This window comes from Taudactylus pleione, unplaced genomic scaffold (assembly GCF_031769625.1).
Source record: "Taudactylus pleione unplaced genomic scaffold, aTauple2 ptg000592l, whole genome shotgun sequence".
NCBI lineage: Eukaryota > Metazoa > Chordata > Amphibia > Anura > Myobatrachidae > Taudactylus > Taudactylus pleione.
The window spans coordinates 2270627-2293646 of NW_028284994.1; the positions used below are offsets into that span (position 1 = coordinate 2270627).

Here is a 23020-nt window from a genome sequence, read left to right on the forward strand (position 1 = left end):
TAATAAGCACCTGGAAAAAGAACCCACAGGGGTTGAACGATACTGTAGAACTTAACAACATAGGCGGAATTGATTTTTTATTCTGGTACATGTATATATATATATATATATATATATATATATATATATCCAAAAAATGACGGGAGGCACTCAAGCAGACTTTACTACTCAAAAAAACTGACAACAAAACTGTTGCTAAATGTCAACGTTTTAGTGACATACACTTTTATCAAGACATGAAAAAACAACATAATAACATACCTTAAATAGTGATGGGTTACACATTGATGCACATGCCCCCTTGCGATGACGATGACGCCGGCGCTTTGGCGCTAACAGTGACGTCATCGGACTCCAGCTGGGACGAGACAGCGTGGTGCAGGTGCACAGGGTGAACACTATTTAATGTATGTTATTATGTTGTTTTTTCATGTCTTGATAAAAATGTATGTCACTGAAATGTTGACATTTAGCAACAGTTTTGCTGTCAGTTTTTTGGAGTTGTAAAGTCTGCTTGAGTGCCTCCTGTCATTTTTTGGATATTTGTGCTGTTGGCATTTGGAATAGGCACCGGAGCCAAACCCACCTGTATTGCGAGTGCCGGGTCCACTGGTATTCTATATATATATATATTTTTATATATATATATATATATATGTATGCATATGTCTTCACAATTTTTACAATATTTCTTGGTTATCCTGTTCTCTATGTGGATGTTTAGTCAGTAAGGGTAATAATGTAACCCAGGCAATCTATTGTATTCTGGTTGTGTGTACTTTGGTTATAGCTTTATATGTTTGTGATGCATGTGTTTGTATATGTGTGTGTATATATATATATATATATTTATATATATATATATATATGTGTGTGTATATATGTATGCATGTATGTATATGTGTGTGTGTGTATGTGTATGTCTAGAGATAGGAGTGTATCCTTTGGTGATTTCTGTATATGGATTATACACAGTCCATATAGCTAGATACAAATAGGCAGTTTCTCTCTCGTCCCCTCTTTGTGCCACTCTGTAGATTTCCTATTATCTATTTCTCTCCTTATCTATTGAATTTTATATAGATTGGAATAATATTGTTGGCCATATATTTTGGTCATGTTATATGTCTAACCCTTTGGGATTAGACATTAGTTAGAAAGAATATGCATTTGTTAAAATATATATATTTTTTAGTATTATTTTTATTGGTTGTGATTCATTATTAAATGACTTATGTTTTTTTAATGTATTATATTTATTTTATTTCATTATTCTTTATTATTATTATTTTTCTTTTTTCATTTTCTTTTTCTTTTTCTTTTTTTGAGATCAATATATTTTCATGTATTTAATTGTTTTACATGACAGAGGATCTTAATGTAGGCAAATTTAATTTTTATTTTTTATATATATATATATATATATATATAATGTCAGAAAAGCACCACTAAAAGACTTGACATTTGTTGTTATACTCATTATAAACCAATTGTGGTAATAAAGTGACAATATATATGAGCCTATGTTACAATTACTGGCAATACCATTAAATCAGCTTTTCTGCCCTGAAACTCTGTATATCCGGAATGAGGCTTGCCATACATATGAGATTGTGCAAGCGCAATACAGCACTGGAGAAAACACCTGGTACTAATTAATGGCAGACTAGCATTTATAGTGGCTGCTGGACTCTGGAGGCACACTGTCTGAGGAAACCGCCAATGGTTTGGAGGTGGAGAAATGTGTAACAAGTGCCCACTGGACAAGAGGCTGAAGGTTTGTGGGCTGCCGTCCCCTCTGACTGTGATTCCCTGCTCCATTTGTAAAAATTTGAAACATCGCAACTGGCAATCCCTCTGCCTTACTGAGTGGGCAGCACCGCGATTGTGAGAAGGGACACCCTTGGGGGTTTTTACCTTACCTTTCTCGTGAATGAGATGTTTTTTACAATACATGCATGTTTTTCTAAATTACTACCGGCAACCCATGTGTGAACTTTACAGCCTTACCAATTACAAGTGTGCTGTAATTTGCAAATGTTTCCATAACAAGGATATCAAGTATCTATTCCAAATGGAGTCATGTGACATTTTATGACATTTATTTTACAAGCCAGACTTTTTTACCTTATGGGATTTTTGTGAGCTGCTAAGCAGTTATATCTGGTCTATTTAAGAGCTGATCTTCTGTTTATACAGTACCATATTAATAGTGGTGCATACTGATTCTACTTGCTTAATTGTATATTTATATGTCCATATTTACTTATTTTATTATTTATTTTATTTTTTATTTTTCATGTTCCTATTTTTATGCATATTTTATTATTTTTCTGTATTGTGAATATGTATTATAATGTACCTTTTATTTGACTAGCGTCCAATACCTCTTTTTACATTGCTATTCTTGTTTGGGGATTCCAGTTCCCTATTGTAGATGGGCTGGCTGTCTATTAGGTCATAATTACACATTAATACAATTATTAAGTTTGGACTATTGTCATTATATATGTGTTAGCACTTGGTTTCTTCTTTTCATGTTCAAACAGTCCTGAAGCTTCACAGTTACAATTAAAGCCAAAGCTATAACACAGTATGTCTCACTGTGGACCTCAGTTATAGTATGATGCAATATTGTGGCCCAAACAGGTGTGAAAAGTGATTTGCTGTCTTGTGCCTTGATCTATTGCTCAAGACACAGGATGCTACAATAGGAACCAAGTGGGAAATAATATCACAATGATATGTAGCTGTAAGTGCAAGTTTTTTTTGTATGAAGGTAGCTGCTCACAAAAACAAAAATCTATAATTTTGTTGCTTGATATCAAATATCTGATACTTCCTCACACAACAATAACCTTAAAGTGTAAGCACCTGGATTTTATAGTAAGATGTGGTACTGATCAGACTAGAATGATTACTAGACCAATACATTTTAATTTCCAGAACTGCTTTTTTTTGGTTTTGGAGTCCTGTGCACATGCAAAGAGCCTAAGTCATCAAACAGTCACATTACTCTGAATGTGTATTCTTGCAAACAAAGTAGTGTTCTGACAATCATGGCACTCAGTAGACTGTCATTATACAGAATAGCAATTGGAAGAGGTGGCAGTTGATGATGATTATTAAAGTATAAGTTATCTGTGTGAAACTTGGTTGATCAGCAAGTGTAGTACAAGTAGTCACTTGCATCTTGATAAACTGCATGTGTGTATTCCAATGAGCACACAATTGTGGGTATTAGCAGATCCACCATTTTGTGAGTGACAGCAATCTCAATCTGTGAGAGTGCTGAATCTGTAGTTAACCACAGGGTGTGATGGCATATCATATATGTATTGCGCAAGGAACACGTCCATTAAGGCGTTAGCCTTAATGATCAGAATTTCATTGCTATTTTAAGTTTGAGTGGCCAAAATTCAGTAGGTTTTGTGAAAATTCAGGTCATGTCTAAGAAGCCTTAATAGGACATGTGAAACCGTAAGATTTTTTGTCTATGGAATTTCATTGTTTTTTAAAAAATGTTTAAACTCTCAGGGTTTGGAGGAGCCAACCGTGCCGCTTGCAGGGAGAAGGGCAAGAAAATTGTACACTAGCACAGGTGGAAGAGGGGCTGGCACACAGCCCCCCAGGGCTGTGGTTTGGGATGTGCAGAGTGAGAGGAGGTAGTTTGGGATGTGCAGAGTGAGAATCAGCTGCAGGGGTGGGCTGTAGGCATGTGGGGTAGTGACAGCAGCAGGGGTGAGGACTAGTGGCAGCAGCAGGGTAGTGCACAGGGGCATCAGCAGGCAACAGACGGCTCACCCGACCTGGGCATGCTTCTCAGAAAATAAAATAAATAAGTAAAATATGCACAGATGCATCAGTGAGATGCATCTATATATCTATGTTAAAAATTGAATGTGTAAAATAAAAAAAAAATCACCCCAATGCACAACCAGCCCCTTGCTTTTGATGGCCAGTCATGGTTGTGAAAATAAGGAAACAAAAAGCATAGGGGTCCCCCATATCTAACACAACCAGCACCGGGCTAGTCAGAACATCCCTAAATGACAAAATGCAGGGGACAATCAATGTAGGGGTCCCCCATGCTTTGTGAAACTAGTACTGGGCTCTGATCCAGTCCTGGTTCTGGTAATAAAGGAGAAAAAAATGAGTTGTCCCCCTGTATTATACAGACCAGCACCTGACTTTTTATAGCAGGGAAATAATGCCACAGCCATGGGAGCCCTTTTACTGGGCCCCCCAGCAAAAGCATTAACCCTGATCAGTAGTCAGCCTAGACTGTTAATCCCTGGGGGGCTGGGAACTCCACAATAAAGGGGTCCGCCCTCCAGAGCACCTCAGTCTGATAGCCTGGGGCAATTCCCAGCATCCCTGGGTGGTGGTTGCCAGTTGATAGTTTAGTGCAGTGCATATGAAAGTATAAATATTGTTTTTTGCTTTAATACTACAGGTACCAGCAGGTCTCCCTGCACACTGATACTTGGAGAACCACAAGTACCACCAAGTGGGTGATTAAGGGCCCACTGGTACCTATAGTACCCTTGTAAAATAAAAAATTTAATAAACAAAGACACTATTTGTTTTAATATTTTCTTTTTCTGCTTCTTAACCTACAGGGCAGCAGCCTTTAAGCTCTATTTCATGGCAGCCTCTTCCCCTAGGACTTCCACGGCATCTTTACCCGGAGGGTAGAGGCCTTTAAGCTCTTTTTCATGGTCACCACTCATCCAGGACTTCCCCAGCAACTTTGGTCTTCAGCAGCTCTTCTCTGCTGCCACCCGGCTAATGGACTGCCATACCATCTCCTCGCACTGGCTTATATAAGCAAGCCGATGGGGCAGAGTGATGACATTGGAAGCCATGACTGGCTCACAGTGGCTATCTTTAAATTTAAAAAAGGCGCAGAGGCGCTATTTTTTAAATATGCATCATGGTTCTCACCTTTGAAGTCAATGATGAGAACCGCTCATTGGCTAAGAGGCAGAAGGCTCACTTCTCCCAGCAAATGAGCACTTAGCAGTGGAATTCAATTGTGAATTCCTGCTTCTAAGCTCTCAGTTGCATAGTACTGTCCTTGTAGTACAGTACAGATATCCACTAGCTCTCATATCTCAGTTTTTGTTTTGCCAAGCTCGGGGATTGCCTACCTTGGACTGGAGAGGACCGATCTATGCATATGAATAGGTGAGTATATATATTTTTTTCAGGTACCCTATGAATAATCTACTGGAGGAGGGGGCTGATGGCTACAGGGATACATAGGTGAGTATGTGTGCATGCGTGTTTGTGCATGTGTGTGTACATGTGTATGTGCATGTATGTTTAATAAACTTTTACTTTGTATGGTGTGTGTGTCCTCTGTTTATTTAAATATTTATTTTGGTGTAGAACTACAGGTACCAGTAGGCACATAATGCCCTGCATGCTGGTACTTGTGGTTCTCCAAGTACACTACCAGCATGCAGGGGAGGCTATCTGGGAAATGTAGTTTCACAGCAAAATATATTATTTTAACTTTTACTTGCTCCCACTGGCCAGGGTTGCCGGGCAATCCCCATGCTATCAGCCTAGGCCTGGGGTGACCTAGAGAGGGGGGATCTTTTTATTGGGGGGGTTCCCAGCTTCCCAGGGATCCATGGCCTAGGCTGACTATCAGTCAGGGGTGATGCTTTGGCTGGGGGGGGCTGGTGAAAAGGCCCCCCAGGCTGTGTCATCACCCCCCAGCTAGAAAGGGTCCAGTGCTGGTTTTGGAAAATACAAGGGGACATTACACTTTTTTTTCACCTTTTAGTTCCAGAATCAGGACCAGATTAGATCCTATTGCTGGTTGCACTGAACATGGGGGACTCCTACATCATTTGTTCCCCATATATTGGCAACCAAGACTGGTTCTGGAAAGCATGGTGCTGGTTGTGCTTCAAAAGGGGGACCCCTACATCATTTGTCCCCTGTATTTAGCACAACCAGTACTGGCTTTCCAAACCCTGTTGTTGATTGTTGCTGTTGTTTTTTGGGGGGACACGCCATTTTTATTTTTTTTAAACACAAAACACATATGGGTCTCACTGATCCCATTCCTGCTTCTGAGTTTGTTTATCTATACACAGATGAAGGTTTCACATATCTTTCAGATCATAACCTACATCTGCATGCTGCTACCTTCCCTGGGACCAGCCTCCTGCACTGCTGCCACCAATAGCATCTGCTACAATCCCAGCCACAGCTATCACCCCCCCCCCTGGGACCACAGTTAACAGCTGCTTCCTTTCCCCAAGCCCACCACACTACAGCCCACACTGTCCAGCCATCTTGGTGCACCCAAGTGAAACCACAGTGAGTACACCTGCTGGAGGCTCCTATTAAAGCTGTGCAACCTAATGAAACTTCCTATCTCTACAATGGCAGTATCGTGAGGTTATAATTTAAAAACTGTAACTTTTTCAATTACCTGAACCACTGCCGTGGAATAGTAGCTACCTGATAAAACAATCCCCAAGTCTAAATGTGCCCCCAACCCTGAGTTATGCCTTCCCAAATATCCCCCATAGAGAACAGCAGAAAAGTTGTCCTAACTGATAGTGTCAGAAAAAATTGATAGTTGGAGCTTTAGATTACTCCCAAATTTTAATTTGTTTTTCCCTGAAATTTTTCATGCAGCACTGAGTGACAGTTCTATCCAGTCATGCCAAATTTCAGATTGGTACCATCAATAGTTTTTGAGGTGTAGCCTCTTAAACACCATGTCTCCCTTCCCCCAGGAGATTCTGCTTTTTTAGATTCAACCTTATTATAAGGGCCCAACTGTATATATATATATATATATATATATATGGGTGAAGGTTTGTGTAAGGACAACGCACAATTAAAAAATTATATCAAAATATATATTATATGTTAAATACTATACCAAAAATAGGTGTGTACAATAAGTGCAATAAAGTGGTAAAAAAAAAGTCACTGAGCCTTGAAATGTAAGATGGCATCAATTTTCTTGGGGTCCCACTTAGCAAAAAAAAATTGTTCTAAAAAAAGGTTAAAACAACTTGCACCTGATAATGTAATAATATTAATTAAAGTGACATCTGTGCTCAATATTACCTAAGTTGTCTCTCTTTGTTATTATATCTAAAATAAAACCCATGTTAAATGTACTGACAGTTGTATCTGATTTGAAGCTCATTGTCTACTCATCATATACATTCCTGTGAAATACTTAAAGGCATGCCAGAAAATTTTTGGAAAGATATTACTACGTGCTATAAAACATAGCACTAACCGGTATGCAGTCCTTATTCTGTTTGCCACAATATATAGTCCCAATAATCCGCACTCACATACCATCAAAATTCAGCAAAGGGGTACCACACTAAGATAGCATGCAGTCCCTATACTAGTAATGGAAAAAGTTATCGTCATTTGGGCCAAAAGAGGGCACTCACCAGTATAAGTAAAATGAAGGCTTTAGTGATTCAACAGGTGTATCATAAGTTGACATTTTGACCCCTGAGGGTTATTGTCAAGACAGTCTAGAAAGGCATAAGCACAGCATGCAGTCAATAGGTACACTGACTTAGCCACCCAGGCTTCCTTACAGGTAGTAGCTACTATAATTGAATCATAAGGAATTGAGTACTAAGCAGGAAGGAAATGCCATATATTGGTGAAGCCTATGGACCCTAATATGTAGTATCTAATTGAATAATAAGCAATAGAATACTAGACAGGAAGGAACTGTCAAATAAGGGCAATGCATATAAACTCTAATAGGTGGTAGCTAATAGAATAATAGACAATAAAATAGTAGACAGGAAGGAAATTCCATAAATGAGCAGTGCACATAAACCATGATAGGTAGTAGCTCTTTGAATAATAGACAATTAAATACTAAACAGGAAATACTATATAAGGGCAGTGCATATAAATCAGTAAATGTAAACTTTTAATAATAGTGCATGGAAATCTACAGGTCACACTCAAACACTGTTCCAAAGTGTAGACCAACAAAGTTAACAGAAAAAAAGCAAATATATACTCTGCTATGGACGCAAATGGTATATAGGAGCATAAATACAAGTGATGGTACAGTCGGATGGGAACACTAAGGTATAATAATGGTAACCACAGCATTCCACCTATGGAAAGATGTGACACTAAAGGGTGCCCATGAGGGACCAATCACCATAGCCAATCAAGGTGATAAGAAAACAGTAACAACAACAGAAGTGTAGGCAAAACAGCCTACACTGTACATATATGAAAAATAATAAACTGTCTGTACTTCTCAAAGTACTAAGCAGACTGGCGAGCAAAATAATCAAAAATAGGAAAAATGTTGAAAAAATAAAGAAACGGTAAGTGTCCAATATTGAGGAAACAAATGTGGAATAAAGCCATGAACCAAAGAGATATTAATTAGATTAGTATCACTGCGAGAAGACACTAAGTGGGTTGTTTTCATTTAGTCCACGTGGTGCCACCGTATCAAGCTTATGGATCCATCATGCTTCCAAATTCTTCAATGATAAATCATGATCCCCACCCCAAGGTGGTTTAGGTACATGGTCAATTACCATGTAGCACATTGTGGCAACCTGATGTCCCATTTGGAGAAAGTGTTTAACCACAGGTTTATCTGTGACCCATGTCTCCAAGGCAGTTCTAATGGAGTAGCGGTGGTAGGCCATTCGGTCATGAAAGGCCCACTTAGTCATCCCTACATAATACAATCCACAGGGACAGGTGACAAAATAAATGACATAAATACTCATGCACGGGAGCTGGTGTTTGATGGCAATTTTTCCCCTGCTGTGGGGGTGATGGAGGGTAGTACCACTCAGCATAGAGTGACAAGTAACATAGTCTTTGCATTTGAAGCAGCCCATCCTGTTAGACCTGAGCCAGGTGGATGCCCCAGTCATAGGTTGTAAGGTAGGGTGCATTAGTAGCTGGCATAAGTTTGGTCCCCTCTGTTATGCACTCATGGGTGTTTATTTGCTGTGTAGCTTCAATGCCAGGTCACTTGTGAGCAGATTCCAGTGTCTCTCATAGATCCATTTAGTCACCTTGGAGGTGTGGTCAAAGGTGCTCACATGCACCATTCAATCCTTAACACCCTTCTTGTTTGATATATCAGTGGGATACTTAAAGCAATGATATGCCTTTCTTATACACCTATCAACTGTTTTTGGTGAGTACCCCACATTGAGAAAAGTATTCCTCATTTCAAAAATTTGTGTCTTAGCACAGTCGTCAGATGAATTGTTGTGAAGCACCCTTAGGAATTGCAAAATGGGTAGGCTCTCTTTAAGAGCAGTCAGATGCTGACTGTTGGCTTGAAGTATAATATTTTGGTCTGTTGGTTTTTGGAAAAGGGTTGATCCAAATCTATCACCATCTTTAAATATGGTAACATCCAAGAAGTTTACAGAGTACTGATCTTTATTGTAGGTAAACAGGATTGGTTCATGGAGGGAATTTTGATGATTAACCATATGTAAAAATTCCTCCCTAGTACCAGACCAGATTTTGAATACATCATCAATAAATCTCATATTTAGCATCAATTTGGACTTAAATGTATCCAGTATATATTTGCTCTCATAATTAGCCATAGAGATATTAGCATATGAGGGCGCCAAGTTAATGCCCATTGCAGTGACATTCATTTGGGCATTGCAGTCTGAATCATAAAGAAAATAATTATGCTTTAACACTAGATCTGTTAAGGAGATAAGAAATTCAATCGGCGGTTTAGTATGTAAAGCATCAATGAAATGTGTGCATATTGCTTCTATGCCATCACTCTGTGGTATAACAGTGTACAGGGACTGGAAAATCCATAGTGGCCAAACAGGTATGGCCAACCGGGATGTGACACCAGAGTTTTTTAGTTTTTTTCCAAGAAATCAGAAGTGTCACGTATATAGCTGGAGGTGTTTTTGACAAGCGGCTGGAGAAATTGGTCCACATAGATGGCCAGGGATTGTAGTAGGGAACCCCTTGCTGAAATAATGGGGCATCCAAGTGGATTATCAAGTTGTTTTTGGATCTTGGAGAGTGTATAAATTGTCAGTGTGATAGGGTGCTGTACTTTGAGGAAATCAACCGTCTTAGAGTCAATCCAACCTGCCAGGAATCCTATATCAATGGTGTCATCAATACGCCTATTAATCGATCTGGTGGGATTAAATTCAAGTTTAGCATAAGTGGTGTTATCCGCTAATTGGCATTTAATCTCACAGTCATATTGATGCCAATCTTGCACAACTACTGCCCTGCCTTTGTTGGCAGGATGTATGACAATATTCTGGTTATTTTTTAGAGATTTTATAGCCTGTCTCTGCTCAAAGGTTCAATTGTGATATTTAGGTCTGGTCTGCATATCTTTTTTCGTATTGTGTTCAACTACGCATAAGAATGTCTTAATACTAGCATTTTGGGAGGGTGGATCAAATAAACTAGGTTGAGAACATTTAGACACATTAGTATTCTCAGCAGTAGATTCAGGGAAATATTCCTGATGTCTGAGCTTTCTACCAAAGCAGTATGCATCAACAGCAGAATCAAAAGGTATTATATGACATAGTCAGTATGTAGGAGAGACACAGGGACAGTAGAGATAGTTCAGTCTCACTGAGAGTGTGTGTTGACAAGTTGAATACCAAATTCATGTCCTGGTTCTCCTGCCTCTTCTTTTTCCACTCCCCGCCCCTCCTCTGGTGGTTCCTGAACCGCCTCTTCTTATAAAGGGGTGGTACATATGTTTTCCTAGATCTAAAAAAGATTCACTCTCTTTCCTAGTATCAGTAGAGTCTATAGTTTCACCCACAGAGGAAGATGGTGCAGAGGAAAGGTTAGTACATGTGGGACTTGATCTCCTGTGTACCAAACAAGATTAATACACTAAAATAAAACCAAAAATAACAATAGCAGTATATTATTCCCAATGATTTATATATCAGCACATACAAGACAAAAATATTTAATGATTATTACAAAAATTATATAATTATCCAGGGAAATGATGTACCCAAAGTCACTGATTAGAATATTATACAGAAGATCCTGTTGATGGTGGCAAGAAGTAGAAATAGAATTGCTTCTAAACCAGTATTTTTCAAAGCGGGTCCTCATGGCCCACACACAGTCCAGGTACTTAGATTGTCCATGGATAAGCCCATGTGGCTTAATTTTTATAACAGTCAGTTTCATTGACCCACTTGTGCTGAAACAGAGATATCCCTAATGTCTGGACTGTGAGTGGTCCATCTGGTCCTTGAGGATGGGGTTAGGGAAACACTGTCCTAGGCACAGCAGCAGGCTGCTTTGCAATGCAACTCTTGCTATTATGCAAATGCAGCAGGAGGTGTATGACACACCCTGTATGCCACCCCCTGCTGCATTAGCAAATTCAGCATTGTGCCAGAGGTCACAGTGCTGGGAGCACCAATGTGACCATCATGGTCGATGGTCCTGTTAATGGATGGCACTGGGCAGCTGGACAGCTGAGTAAGCCTACCCTATGTTCATAGACTTCAATTTCAATTAATTTGAAGAAAAGCAGAGTCCAGCATTACATTTTCCGACATACCAAGTCACATGGACAACAGCTACAGCTGCTGGAACTTTTGAAACAAAAAGTCAACAAAAATTCACATATGTTTTTCTACATTGACTAAAAAAAGTATACAAAATTCACTGTGACAATGTCATCCTGCTTCATAATGTTCTGGAAAATAGGGTATACTGTTCCATTGATGTCATCTTTTTAAATAATGATCACAGGCTATTAAACCAACTTTCCTTTTTGTATTTTAATAGGTGCCACAAGGTCAATGTTCTGAAAAATGTCATAATGGTTTCAGGAAAGCTCCAAATGGAGGCTATCATGTATGCTGCTATGACTGTCTGCCATGCTCAGAGGGAGAAATATCCAATGGTACTTGTACAAATATTATTTTACTTAGCAAGTACAAATGAAAGGCAGGGAATACACATGCACATAAGTCATTTATCAGTCATAAGCATCCCACAAAATGTTGTTCAACAACTATGTTTTAAGGAATTATAGTATATTCTAGTAGAGATGTGAATTTTGGTTCTCCAGAAATATCAATCCACCAAAATGTAAAGAATTTGGAGAGATCTAGTCACAGTTCAGATCTCCTTAAGAGATAAGGACATATAAGGGTTATGGTTCTGATTTTCCTGTGGTTCAGAATTTGGGATTCAAATCTGAATTTCGGGATTTTGAATAAAAAAAAATATTATTTTAGCAGATCCAAAACAAAGACACGATGGTGGTTTTGCAAAACCAAAATACAAAGATGAATCCTGCTCAAAAACCAACATAAAAACCAAGGGTTAGAGCACTTATCTATATTTTGACCACTTTTGATGGGTGTTCACAAAAAGAAAGACATTGTGAAATAGAGAAACTTGAGGAGTACAATATACATTATTGTAACTCTGTAATGAGCAGCAGCTCACAACTTGTTTCTGGGTCCTGACTGTCACTAGGAGCCTGGAAAGCCAGAGTGCGGCAACAGTAGTACTCTGCAAGCTGGATCCTGGACATCTCTAGGAGTCCAGGATACAGAATTGTGGCATAATGCTTTTGGTCTTAGCTGTTTTAAATCACCAATGACATTCTGCTTTGTGCAGCAGCACAGCTTCTGCTTAATTACAGTAAGGGTGTTTGGCGGTACGGGCACTATGCTTGCCTCCTGCTCCTGTTAAAAGATATGGAGGGCTTACACTCCTTGTCAGTGACAGCTTATGCTCCTATGTAAGCCTTTCCTGGTCTGTGTATCTGGAAACCCACAATCTAATAGGAACGTGATTCTTGTATCTACAAGCCGTGAGCCATTGAATGTTTATAGCCCCAGCATTCTTATGTGAAAATTTACCATCTGCAAGCTGTTTTATCCTGATCCAAGTATTTATAAACTCTGCTATTAACAGTCCACCTCTGCTGTTGATATTGTTTGCAAGTTGCATCTGCTATTCACAGTGATTGTCTTTCTCTGCCATTCAATATTATTACAAGCTCATCTACAATTCACAGTGACTGTTATCTCTGCAGTTGTACATATTATGCAAGCTACATCTGCCATTCACAGTGATTATCCAACTCTGCAATCTAACCATCTGCTACTGTATATTATCATCCCTGCTTTGTGGTAGTCCTATAGGAGCTATCTGCACTTATTTCTTGTTGTGCCTGTATATTTCCTTATAAATACTACTCCAGACAAAAATATTTTGGTCACCAGAGTATTGTATAAGTTCCTACTGTCCAAAGTTTAAAGACCTGGTGGCATCCTAAGTACCAGTGAGTGTACCTTACTCTAAGGGAACAATGGGAAGCTTTTGTAGGCAGATGACCTCTATAGCATGGCTTAGCGGTGTTATACAAATACTCTGATGTTTCATAACATTATCACCAGCCCGCTAAGTGCTGGACATAGTATTTTGTTAGTTTGGAACCTGCTCCACCAGGCCCTGACCACATTCTAGAAAATCAAATCCAGCATTTAACACAAATGGTACAAGACCTGACACTTCAAATAACTCATCAAGAAGAAAATTGTAGGATGGCTCCTTCATCTTCAGGGGCTGAAAGCAAGCCCAAAATGATTTTTCTCATTTGCTTCTGCAGCAACTGGAAACAATTTTTCAATTTCAAATTAAGCTGTAAATTATATTTTCAATTAAGGCCTATTTCTTCGGGTTCTGAAGTTCAACACATAGGAATTATTATTTCTTTCTTACAAGGAGACCCGCAAACTTAGGCTTTTGGGTTAAGCCCTAATCATTCAAAATTACAATGTGTGGAAGCAATTTTTACAACTTTAGCCATCTTATACTGTATGATGACCCCAAACTGAGTTGCACTGGCAGAATCACATCTTTGCATTCTCAAATAGGGGTGCAATTCTGCAGAGGTTTAATGCACAGAGTTTAAAAGATTGTCCACTGACAGGGCTTGAAATGACCCAGCTTTACGTGTTCAATTCTGGCTTGGTCTCTCTGAGAAAATCAATGATTTCCTTGTCCAGTATCCAGGTACTCAGTCTCGATTAAAATTGACAGGCACATTAGGGAATATAGGATGAAAAAGAGCTGTCTGGCTTTGTAAATTATTATAAATGTTTTATCTGTGCCTTTTCTGTACTGGCTGCCCCAATCACTGCCTTAACATAAAATGGAGATGACTCTTTCAGTTGGTTCCCACAAGTTATTCAAGCTTTTGAAACTCTAAAGCAAGTCTTTGTTTTAGATACATATATTCAGCACCTGAACCCAGAGTGGCCTTTTATTGTGGAAGTGGATGCCTCTGAGCTCAGGGTAGGCACAATTTTCTCATAGAAGAATTCCGTCAAAAATAAGTTATATCCCTGTGCTTTTTTGTAATGGAAATTCTTGACAGCAGAGAATAATTAGAACATTGGTAATTGTGAATTATTTGCAATCAAATGGGCATTTGAGCATTAGAGTCATTGGCTAGAGGGAGAAAAACATACTGTCACAGTCATCACAGACCACAATAATGTATTATACTTAAAGTCGCCCAAGAGACTTCATTCAAGACAAGCATGCTGGGCATTATTCTTTACCCAATTTAATTTAATTATTACATACAGACCTGGGTCTAAAACCATCAAGGCAGATGTCATATCATCTAGTTTTCTGCATAAACAAGATGCAGCAATTGCTAAAAAAACTGTAATTCCTGAGTCTTTTGTTCATCCCAAAGCATTTTAAAGGTGCTAGTGACTTCCAGGAGCCTCTAGAACTTTGGAATTACTAAACCATTGTGTCTGGTGACCTACTACCAGTCAAGATTCAAATCATTTGTGCAGTCTTTTGGTGCCAGGAACAAAACTCCTTTAGTCTGCCCTATAGGTCCCCTCATGCGTTTGTCTTTTCCCAAAAAGCCATGATCACACATCTCTATGGATTTTATTGTGGATTTGCTGATTTCCTCTGGTTTTAAAACTGTCTAGGTGGTGATGGATTGTTTCAGCAAGATGGCTAATTTTGTTCCATTAACTAAGCTTCCCAGTGGCAAACATTCTGCATGATTATTCATCCAACATATTCTCAGGTTACATGGCTTATGGATATTGTGTCAGATAGAGGTACCCAGTTCATTGCTTAGTTTCATTGCTCAGATAATTTTGCTCCTCATTAAATATTAACCTCAGTTTATCTTCTGGATGACCGTCACTAGTGCAGGTTCAAGGTTATCAAATGAATGAGGTTTATAAGTTTCTAGATACAAAAAAGGTCCAATGTCAAGTACATTCCCTTGTCCATTGGAAAGGATAAGGGCCGGAGGAGAGGTCTTGGGTTTCTGACAAACATCTGCTTGCACAAAGTCTAAAAATATATCCTGTGTCCTGGTGTCACCCCTACTTGTGCCTTTCCTGGTCTGTGTATCTGGAGAATGTCAGTTTGATAGAAACCTGAATATTATCACTTCAAACCAGGAGCTAGTTTATATTTATAGCCTCAGCATTCTTTAGTGAAAACTTAAAATATGCAAGCTGTTATATCCTGCTCCAATGAGTTATGAACTCTACTATCATAGTGATTTTCCACCTCTGCTATTTGTATTGTTTGCAAGCGGCACCTGCTATTCCCAGTGATTGTCCATCTCTGCCAGTGAATATTATTGCAAGCTCATCTACCATTCACAGTGATTGTTATCTCTGCTGTTATATATATTTGCAACCTAAATATGCCATACACAGTGATTGTCCACCTCTGCTATTTAACCATCTGCAACTATACATTATCAGCCATTAGAACCATAAGTGTTTGATCCTTCAAATCACCAGGACTTACTAAAAAGTCTTGAGTGATTTGCGGGATCAAACTAATTGACATCCCCCTCCAGACTACCTTGGTTCCTGCCACCGCTTTGGTATATGCCAGGAAATACTTAGACCTTTGTGCTGAGAAGCTGGGAATGAGAACGCTAACAGCCACTGCAGGCCAGTGTGAGTTCCACCCCTTCCTTCAGTAGCATCCCCTTGTGGGGAATGGAACAGTGGCCAATTTTGGACTTTGGCATGGCCACAACATTACAGTGATTTGTTTACTGCTCATCCCCTTGGGTACAAATAGAATACTGGCTTATAAAGACGGAGGTAACTTTATTCTCAGGAGTTCATATCAGAAAGTAATTCTGTATTACACTGGGATTCCAGTGTTAACAAATTGCATACATCTATGTACTAAATAACCGGCATGCCTGCACAATAATTGATTTATGTTATACTAAACAGATACCCCACATTACAACTGTGGAACTTTGCATAGCAACTAAGTAATATTTTTATGTGGCCTGGAATCCAAGTTGCGTAATAGGAAATAGATATTTTATATCTACTTTGAAGGTGTTAGGGCTGAGACATTTTTCATATGTAATTGTCAAGTGCTGCTCTATATGTGTGTAGTTATTGGTTTTTACTAGGGGTGTGCACCGGCCACTTTTCGAGTTTTGTGTTTTGGTTTTGTATCTGGATCTTTCTTCGTGTTTTGGATCTGGATTTGTTTTGCCAAAACCACCCTTCCGTGTTTTGGGTTCTGGGTTTTGTGTTTTGGATCTGTATTTTTTTGAAAAAAAGCATAAAAACAGCTAAAATCACAGAATTTGTAGGTTTTTCTGCTCCTATGCTATTATTAACCTCAATAACCTTAATTTCCAATTATTTCCAGTCTATTCTGAACACCTCACATCTCACAATAGTGTTTTTATGTCCAAAAGGTTGCACCGAGGTAGCTGGATGACTATGCTAAGCGACACGAGTGGGCGGCACAAACACGTGACCCATCTAGGTGTGAAACTGCAGTGGCAGACAGGATGGCAGTTTGAAAAACTAGGCCCCAAACTGTACATAATGCAAAGAAAAAAAAGAGGTGCAAGATGGAATTGTCCTTGGGCCCTCCCACCCACCCTTATGTTGTATAAACAGGACATGCACACTTTAACAAACCAATCATTTCAGCACCAGAGTCTGCCACACAACTGTGGCTGAAATGATTGGTTCGTTTGGGCCCCCACAAAACATGCTGGCAATTAATCTGTACCTGCACAAACTGGCTCTACGGAGGCAAGATGTCATCCTCATCCTCCTCATCCACCGATTCCTCACCCTCTTCAGTGTGTACATCCTCATCCTCACAGAGTATTAATTCGTCCCCACTGGAATCCACAACCACAGGTCCCTCTGTACGTTCTGGAGGCTGGTCTCCCTGGAAGAGTTGATAATTCATTTTATGAACATCATCTTCTCCACATTTTGTGGAACAACCTCCTATGCCTTTCGCTGACAAGGTTCCCGGCTGCACTAAACACTCTTTCGGAGTACACACTGGAGGGGGGGCAACTCAGGTAAAATAGAGCCAGTTTGTACAGGGACCTCCAAATTGCTTCTTTTTCCTGCCAGTACAGGTACGGACTGTCTGAAATGCCTACTTGGATGCTGTCACTGATGTAATCCTTTAACAGACAGACGCATGCTTGTCGCTGCTGCTTTGAGGATGCAAGTGCGGCTACATCGCACACAAGTCACAAACACATTAAAAAAATAGTTTTATATTTTTTGGAGCACTTTGAGAGTTACACCACCCTTTAACAGACAGACGCACGCTTGTCGCTGCTGCTTTGAGGATGCAAGTGCGGCTACAGCCCACACAATTCACAAAGACAGAAAAAAGAAGAATATTTTTATTGTTTGTGTAGCACACTTTGAGGGTGTCACCACCCTTTAAAAGACAGACGCACGCTTGTCGCTGCTGCTTTGAGGATGCAAGTGCGGCTACAGCCCACACAATTCACAAAGACAGAAAAAAGAAGAAAATTTTTATTGTTTGTGTAGCTCACTTTGAGGGTGTCACCACCCTTTAACAGACAGACGCACGCTTGTCGCTGCTGCTTTGAGGATGCAAGTGTGGCTACAGCCCACACAATTCACAAAGACAGAAAAAAAAAGAACAATATTTTTATTGTTTGTGTAGCACACTTTGAGGGTGTCACCACCCTTTAACAGACAGACGCACGCTTCTCGCTGCTGCTTTAAGGATGCAGGTGCATCTACAGCACACACATTTCACAAAGACATAAAAAAAAAGAACAATATTTTTATTGTTTGTGTAGCACACTTTGAGGGTGTCACCACCCTTTAACAGACAGACGCACGCTTGTCGCTGCTGCTTAAAGGATGCAGGTGCGGCTACAGCCCACACATTTCACAAAGACAGAAAAAAAAAGAACAATATTTTTATTGTTTGTGTAGCACACTTTGAGGGTGTCACCACCCTTTAACAGACAGACACACGCTTGTCGCTGCTGCTTTAAGGATGCAAGTGCGGCTACAGCCCACACATTTCACAAAGACAGAAAAAAAAAGAACAATATTTTTATTGTTTGTGTAGCACACTTTGAGGGTGTCACCACCCTTTAACAGACAGACGCATGCTTGTCGCTGCTGCTTTGAGGATGCAGGTGGAATCTAGACGGGATTTGGAACCGGGGACACACTACCTCCATCAATTGTCTAAATCCCACTGCACTAATGGCGGATACCGGACGCTCGTCTAACACCAACATAGCAGTCAAGGCCACAGTTATACGTTTTGCTTCAGGATGACTGCTGTCGTACTACATCCTCATCGCTAGGGACTGTTGGAGGGTCAATTGTTTAGTAAAAGTATTGATGTTCCTACTTCCTCTCTGGGATGATGAACAACTCCCAGCAGCAGCAACAGCACTAGGAGGAAGTGGTTCTTGATCTTTCCCTATTTTATTTTTATCGGAGAAAGTTTGGTCCTCCATTTATGTTATATTGATATATACGTGCGGCTAAAGCGCACACAAACACAGAAAATATTTTTTTATTCTTGCTGGAGAGTAGTGCACTTTGTGGGTTACACCACCCTTTAAGAAATGAGCCAGCCGGCTCTTTACTTATGGGACACAGGCGCACACTTCGCGCTGCTCCTTTGTTGATGCATGTGCAGCCACAGTGCACACAAGTCACAAACACAGAAAATATATATTTTTTTGGTTTGGACTGGAGTGTACTTTGGGGGTTACAGCACCCTTTAATGGTAAAGCCAGCCGGCCCTTTACTTATGACACAGGCGCACGCTTGGCACTACTTTGTTGATGCATGTGTGGCTACTGCGCACACAATTCACAAACACAGAAAATATATATTTTTTTGGACTGGAGTGTACTTTTGGGGTTACAGCACCCTTTAACGGTCAAGCCAGCTGGCCCTTTACTTATGACACAGGCGCACGCTTGGCACTACATTGTTGATGCACGTGCGGCTACTGCGCACACAATTCACAAACACAGAAAATAATTTTTTTTTTGGTTTGCACTGGAGTGTACTTTGGGTGTTACAGCACCCTTTAACGGTCAAGCCAGCCAGCCCTTTACTTATGACACAGGCGCACGCTTGGCACTAATTTGTTGATGCATGTGCGGCTACTGCGCACACAATTCACAAACACAGAAAATAATTTTTTTTTGGGTTTGGACTGGAGTGTACTTTGGGGGTTACAGCACCCTTTAATGGTCAAGCCAGCCGGCCCTTTACTTATGACACAGGCGCACGCTTGGCACTACTTTGTTGATGCACGTGCGGCTTCTGCGCACACAATTCACAAACACAGAAAATATATATTTTTTTGGTTTGGACTGGAGTGTACTTTGGGGGTTACAGCACCCTTTAACGGACAAGCTAGCCGGCCCTTTACTTATGACACAGGCGCACGCTTGGCACTATTTTGTTGATGCACATGCGGCTACTGCGCACACAATTCACAAACACAGAAAATATATTATTTTTTAGCACTTGGGGGGAGCACCCCTGATGGACAGAGCACCCCCTGGACAACACTACAGCACACCTTTAGGACTGGGACACTGCACAGGACTTTGGAGTGGACACAGCCCCTATGGACAACTGACTGCACAACACAGTCCAGCCAGCCCCTATGGACTTTGAAGTAGTGGACACAGCCCCTATTAACAACAGCAGCACAGCACAACACAGCCAGCCCCTATGGACTTTGAAGTAGTGGACAACAGCAGCACTACACTACACTACACTACACAGCCCAGCCAGCCCTAACTCCCACCCTCCCTCTTCACTGTCCACTGCCGAGTGAGAAAATGGCGCAGACGCGGGTACCTTATATTGGATCCAAAACCCGCGAGACTCGGAAGGCGGGATGATGATGTTTTGCCTCGATTTCAGATCCGAGTCAGGCGGGAAAAGTCGAGCCTGACTCGGATTGGACTCGGATCGGGGGGGCTCGGGGGGGTTCGGATTTCAGAAATCCAAACCCGCTCACCCCTAGTTTTTACATTGTATTGTTATTGTGTGTCTATGTCTTTTATATTAAAACCATATTGGCTCAATTCATCAAGCTTCCTGTTTATTAATAGAGAGCAAACAGATTTATATATTTTATTTGTGTGTCACCAAATGTTATTCAATGGCAAGTGCAGTAATCGCTGTATTATGACTTATTTGTTTGAGATTATATATCTCCAGGTCCAAACTAGACCCACATTCCTTGCAGCAGGTATTTAACATATTTTTAACATATTTATTTTACTACAACAGTGCCAGGAATTACAGTAATTCACAGCTTAATGTTGTTTCAACTGTTATTGGCAGAATACCTCTGTGGTGTGGCTCTATGGGTCTTATACATACAAACTCTTGCATGTTAGATCATCAGGAGGCATTATCACTTTAATTCAGCTACCCCTATGTATTATTATGGTGACAAAAAATATTGGAGGTAACTGCTGCAGACTATCTAATTTTCATCACAAATGCAGTTCCCATAGAAGTCTGGATTTAAGATTATTATTAATATTATATAACAGATTGACATAACTTTTTTCTTATTAGCACTCCCTGTCTATCTGTTTTCATTTTTTGTTTAACATACCCAGGGTCAGCCATTCCTTTAGGTGAGCAGCTTTTAGATCATATTGTACTTCATTATCTGGAGTGCCCTGCTGTGTGATTTTACTCTCCCCATAAAAGTCTGTTTGGATTGTGACATGTCAGATCAAGCTCTAAGAAATTTAGCTTTTTTCAAGCTTGCCTTCCAATATCTATAGCTGAGCCTGAACTTGGAATAAAAGTGATTACATAAGCCATCAGTTTACTTTTGAGACATCTTATCAGAGCCGGAGCCCCTTTTGATTTTCTTCACACATTGCCTTGATAATTATATGGCAATAATAAAATAACTTTATGAGAGCTTTGTGGGGGTTTGCAAATTTGGATCCAATAGTTTACATTAAGCAATGTATGAAAACTGTAATTTGCCAAAACATATTCCAATTCACTAGAGCCTGGTGTTTTTAAAGCAAACACATTTGTAAACAATGTGTTAGATTTTGATTTCACTGGACAATTCTAGTAAATTTTTTGCTGGTGTTTAGAACCCTTATTTAATTTCATGCATGGCTGGTACAGATAAGGAAAAACAGTGGAAAAAAGTTGTAGCAAACAAGAGTACAGTATATTGTGGAGTCAAAGTCTTCCCATATGCCACCTATCAGCTGAAGATGCTGCACCTTGCCAATTGACCTACTGTATACCTTACATAAATACAACCAACCTGAACCTTAAATAATTGACATTAAACCTTACATCATACTTTAAAAAGAAGTAAAGAAACTGAAAATTGTGGTAAAAAATAAATTTTAACAATTATTCTAAATAATTTGTATAAAAAATAATCTAATGAAGGTGGCAACAAAATAATTCACCCTAAAGTTGCTCTATCCAGTGACCACAATACACATTCTGCAGCCTGAGTTGCACAAGTATTTTTCCCACTCATTAGCTCCCTCCAATAACTTTGTACCCCAAGTCACACCTCCATCAAATACCAAGGTACTACATCCTGTCACGTCCAAAGTGGAATGTGGACCCAGTCTCAGTGCAGGAAAGTCCTTGCAAGCAGTTTCCTGAAATTGAAATGAGGCTGGATGAAATGGATTCCTATTTATGAATGTCTCTGCCATAGCAGAAGAAGCAGAGAACGGTGGTCCAGGTAAAATAAACTACTGTTGCTGGCTGAGAATTCTGGTGCACAAGACTCTAGAATGTAACAAAAGCAGAAGTGTAGGTCACCAGAACTGATATGGAACAGACCAACTGGCAGTGACACTTCAAGGTGGAGCAGGAAACAAAATAACTATGCAATGGTGTACTGCAAACTGGAACACTGGAACCAATTGACATTATAGAGCACAGAGAACTAGCACACAGACTAGCTGTGTAAGATGTTGCACTTGCAACTCTAGAAAACCAAGAAAGCCCTTAAGTACCCAGTGCTTTGGGTGGATTGGCTGTCAGAGCCCACTGTGAATCATGCAGACTGGATTGGCTCATTCCTGTCATGTGACCAGATCCAAGGAGGTGGCAACCATCATCCAGCAGCATCAGCACAGCCTCCCAGTCACTGCTGCCATGCCAGATACCAAGCGCTGCTGTTCTCAAACCTGACTGCACACCCAGCTAGCCACAAGCAGCATGCACTGCCTCTTTACCACAGCAAGGTAACCAGCCAGTTAGTATGTCTGCCATGACTACCAATCACAAAAAACAAAACTGTTTAGTCTGAAATATCCCCACACCCTCCACATGGAGAGGCACATTGGCAGAGGCACCCAATTGATTTGTGATGTGAAATCAGAAATTAAAATAGGCAATTACAGATGAGCCCAGCTTTATTGTTGCTTATAGTGCAGTGAGTCATGCCACACATGGTGCAAGACATCTTCCCGAGTTCTGGCATGTGCAATAGTGTCTGCATTCAATCCTATGGAGATGCTCTCCCACAATTAGGAATTTACGAGTGTGTCTCTGTATGTTTGAATAGAGATACACCCCTGCGATCGGGGATGCACCATAGCATAGTGTGGCACATAGCGTGATTTGTGGGCACATTTGTGCCA

At 40.1% G+C, this 23020-nt stretch overlaps 1 protein-coding gene across 1 annotated transcript in view; it reads left to right on the forward strand.

The window, feature by feature from the left end:
* Positions 1–23020, forward strand: part of LOC148481202 (vomeronasal type-2 receptor 26-like) — an 83912-nt gene that overhangs the window by 55308 nt on the left and 5584 nt on the right. The window contains exon 3 of the mRNA XM_088453816.1: positions 11827–11944. Within this exon, the coding sequence (XP_088309942.1) occupies positions 11827–11944 (118 nt within the window). The remainder of the gene's footprint in view (positions 1–11826; positions 11945–23020) is intronic.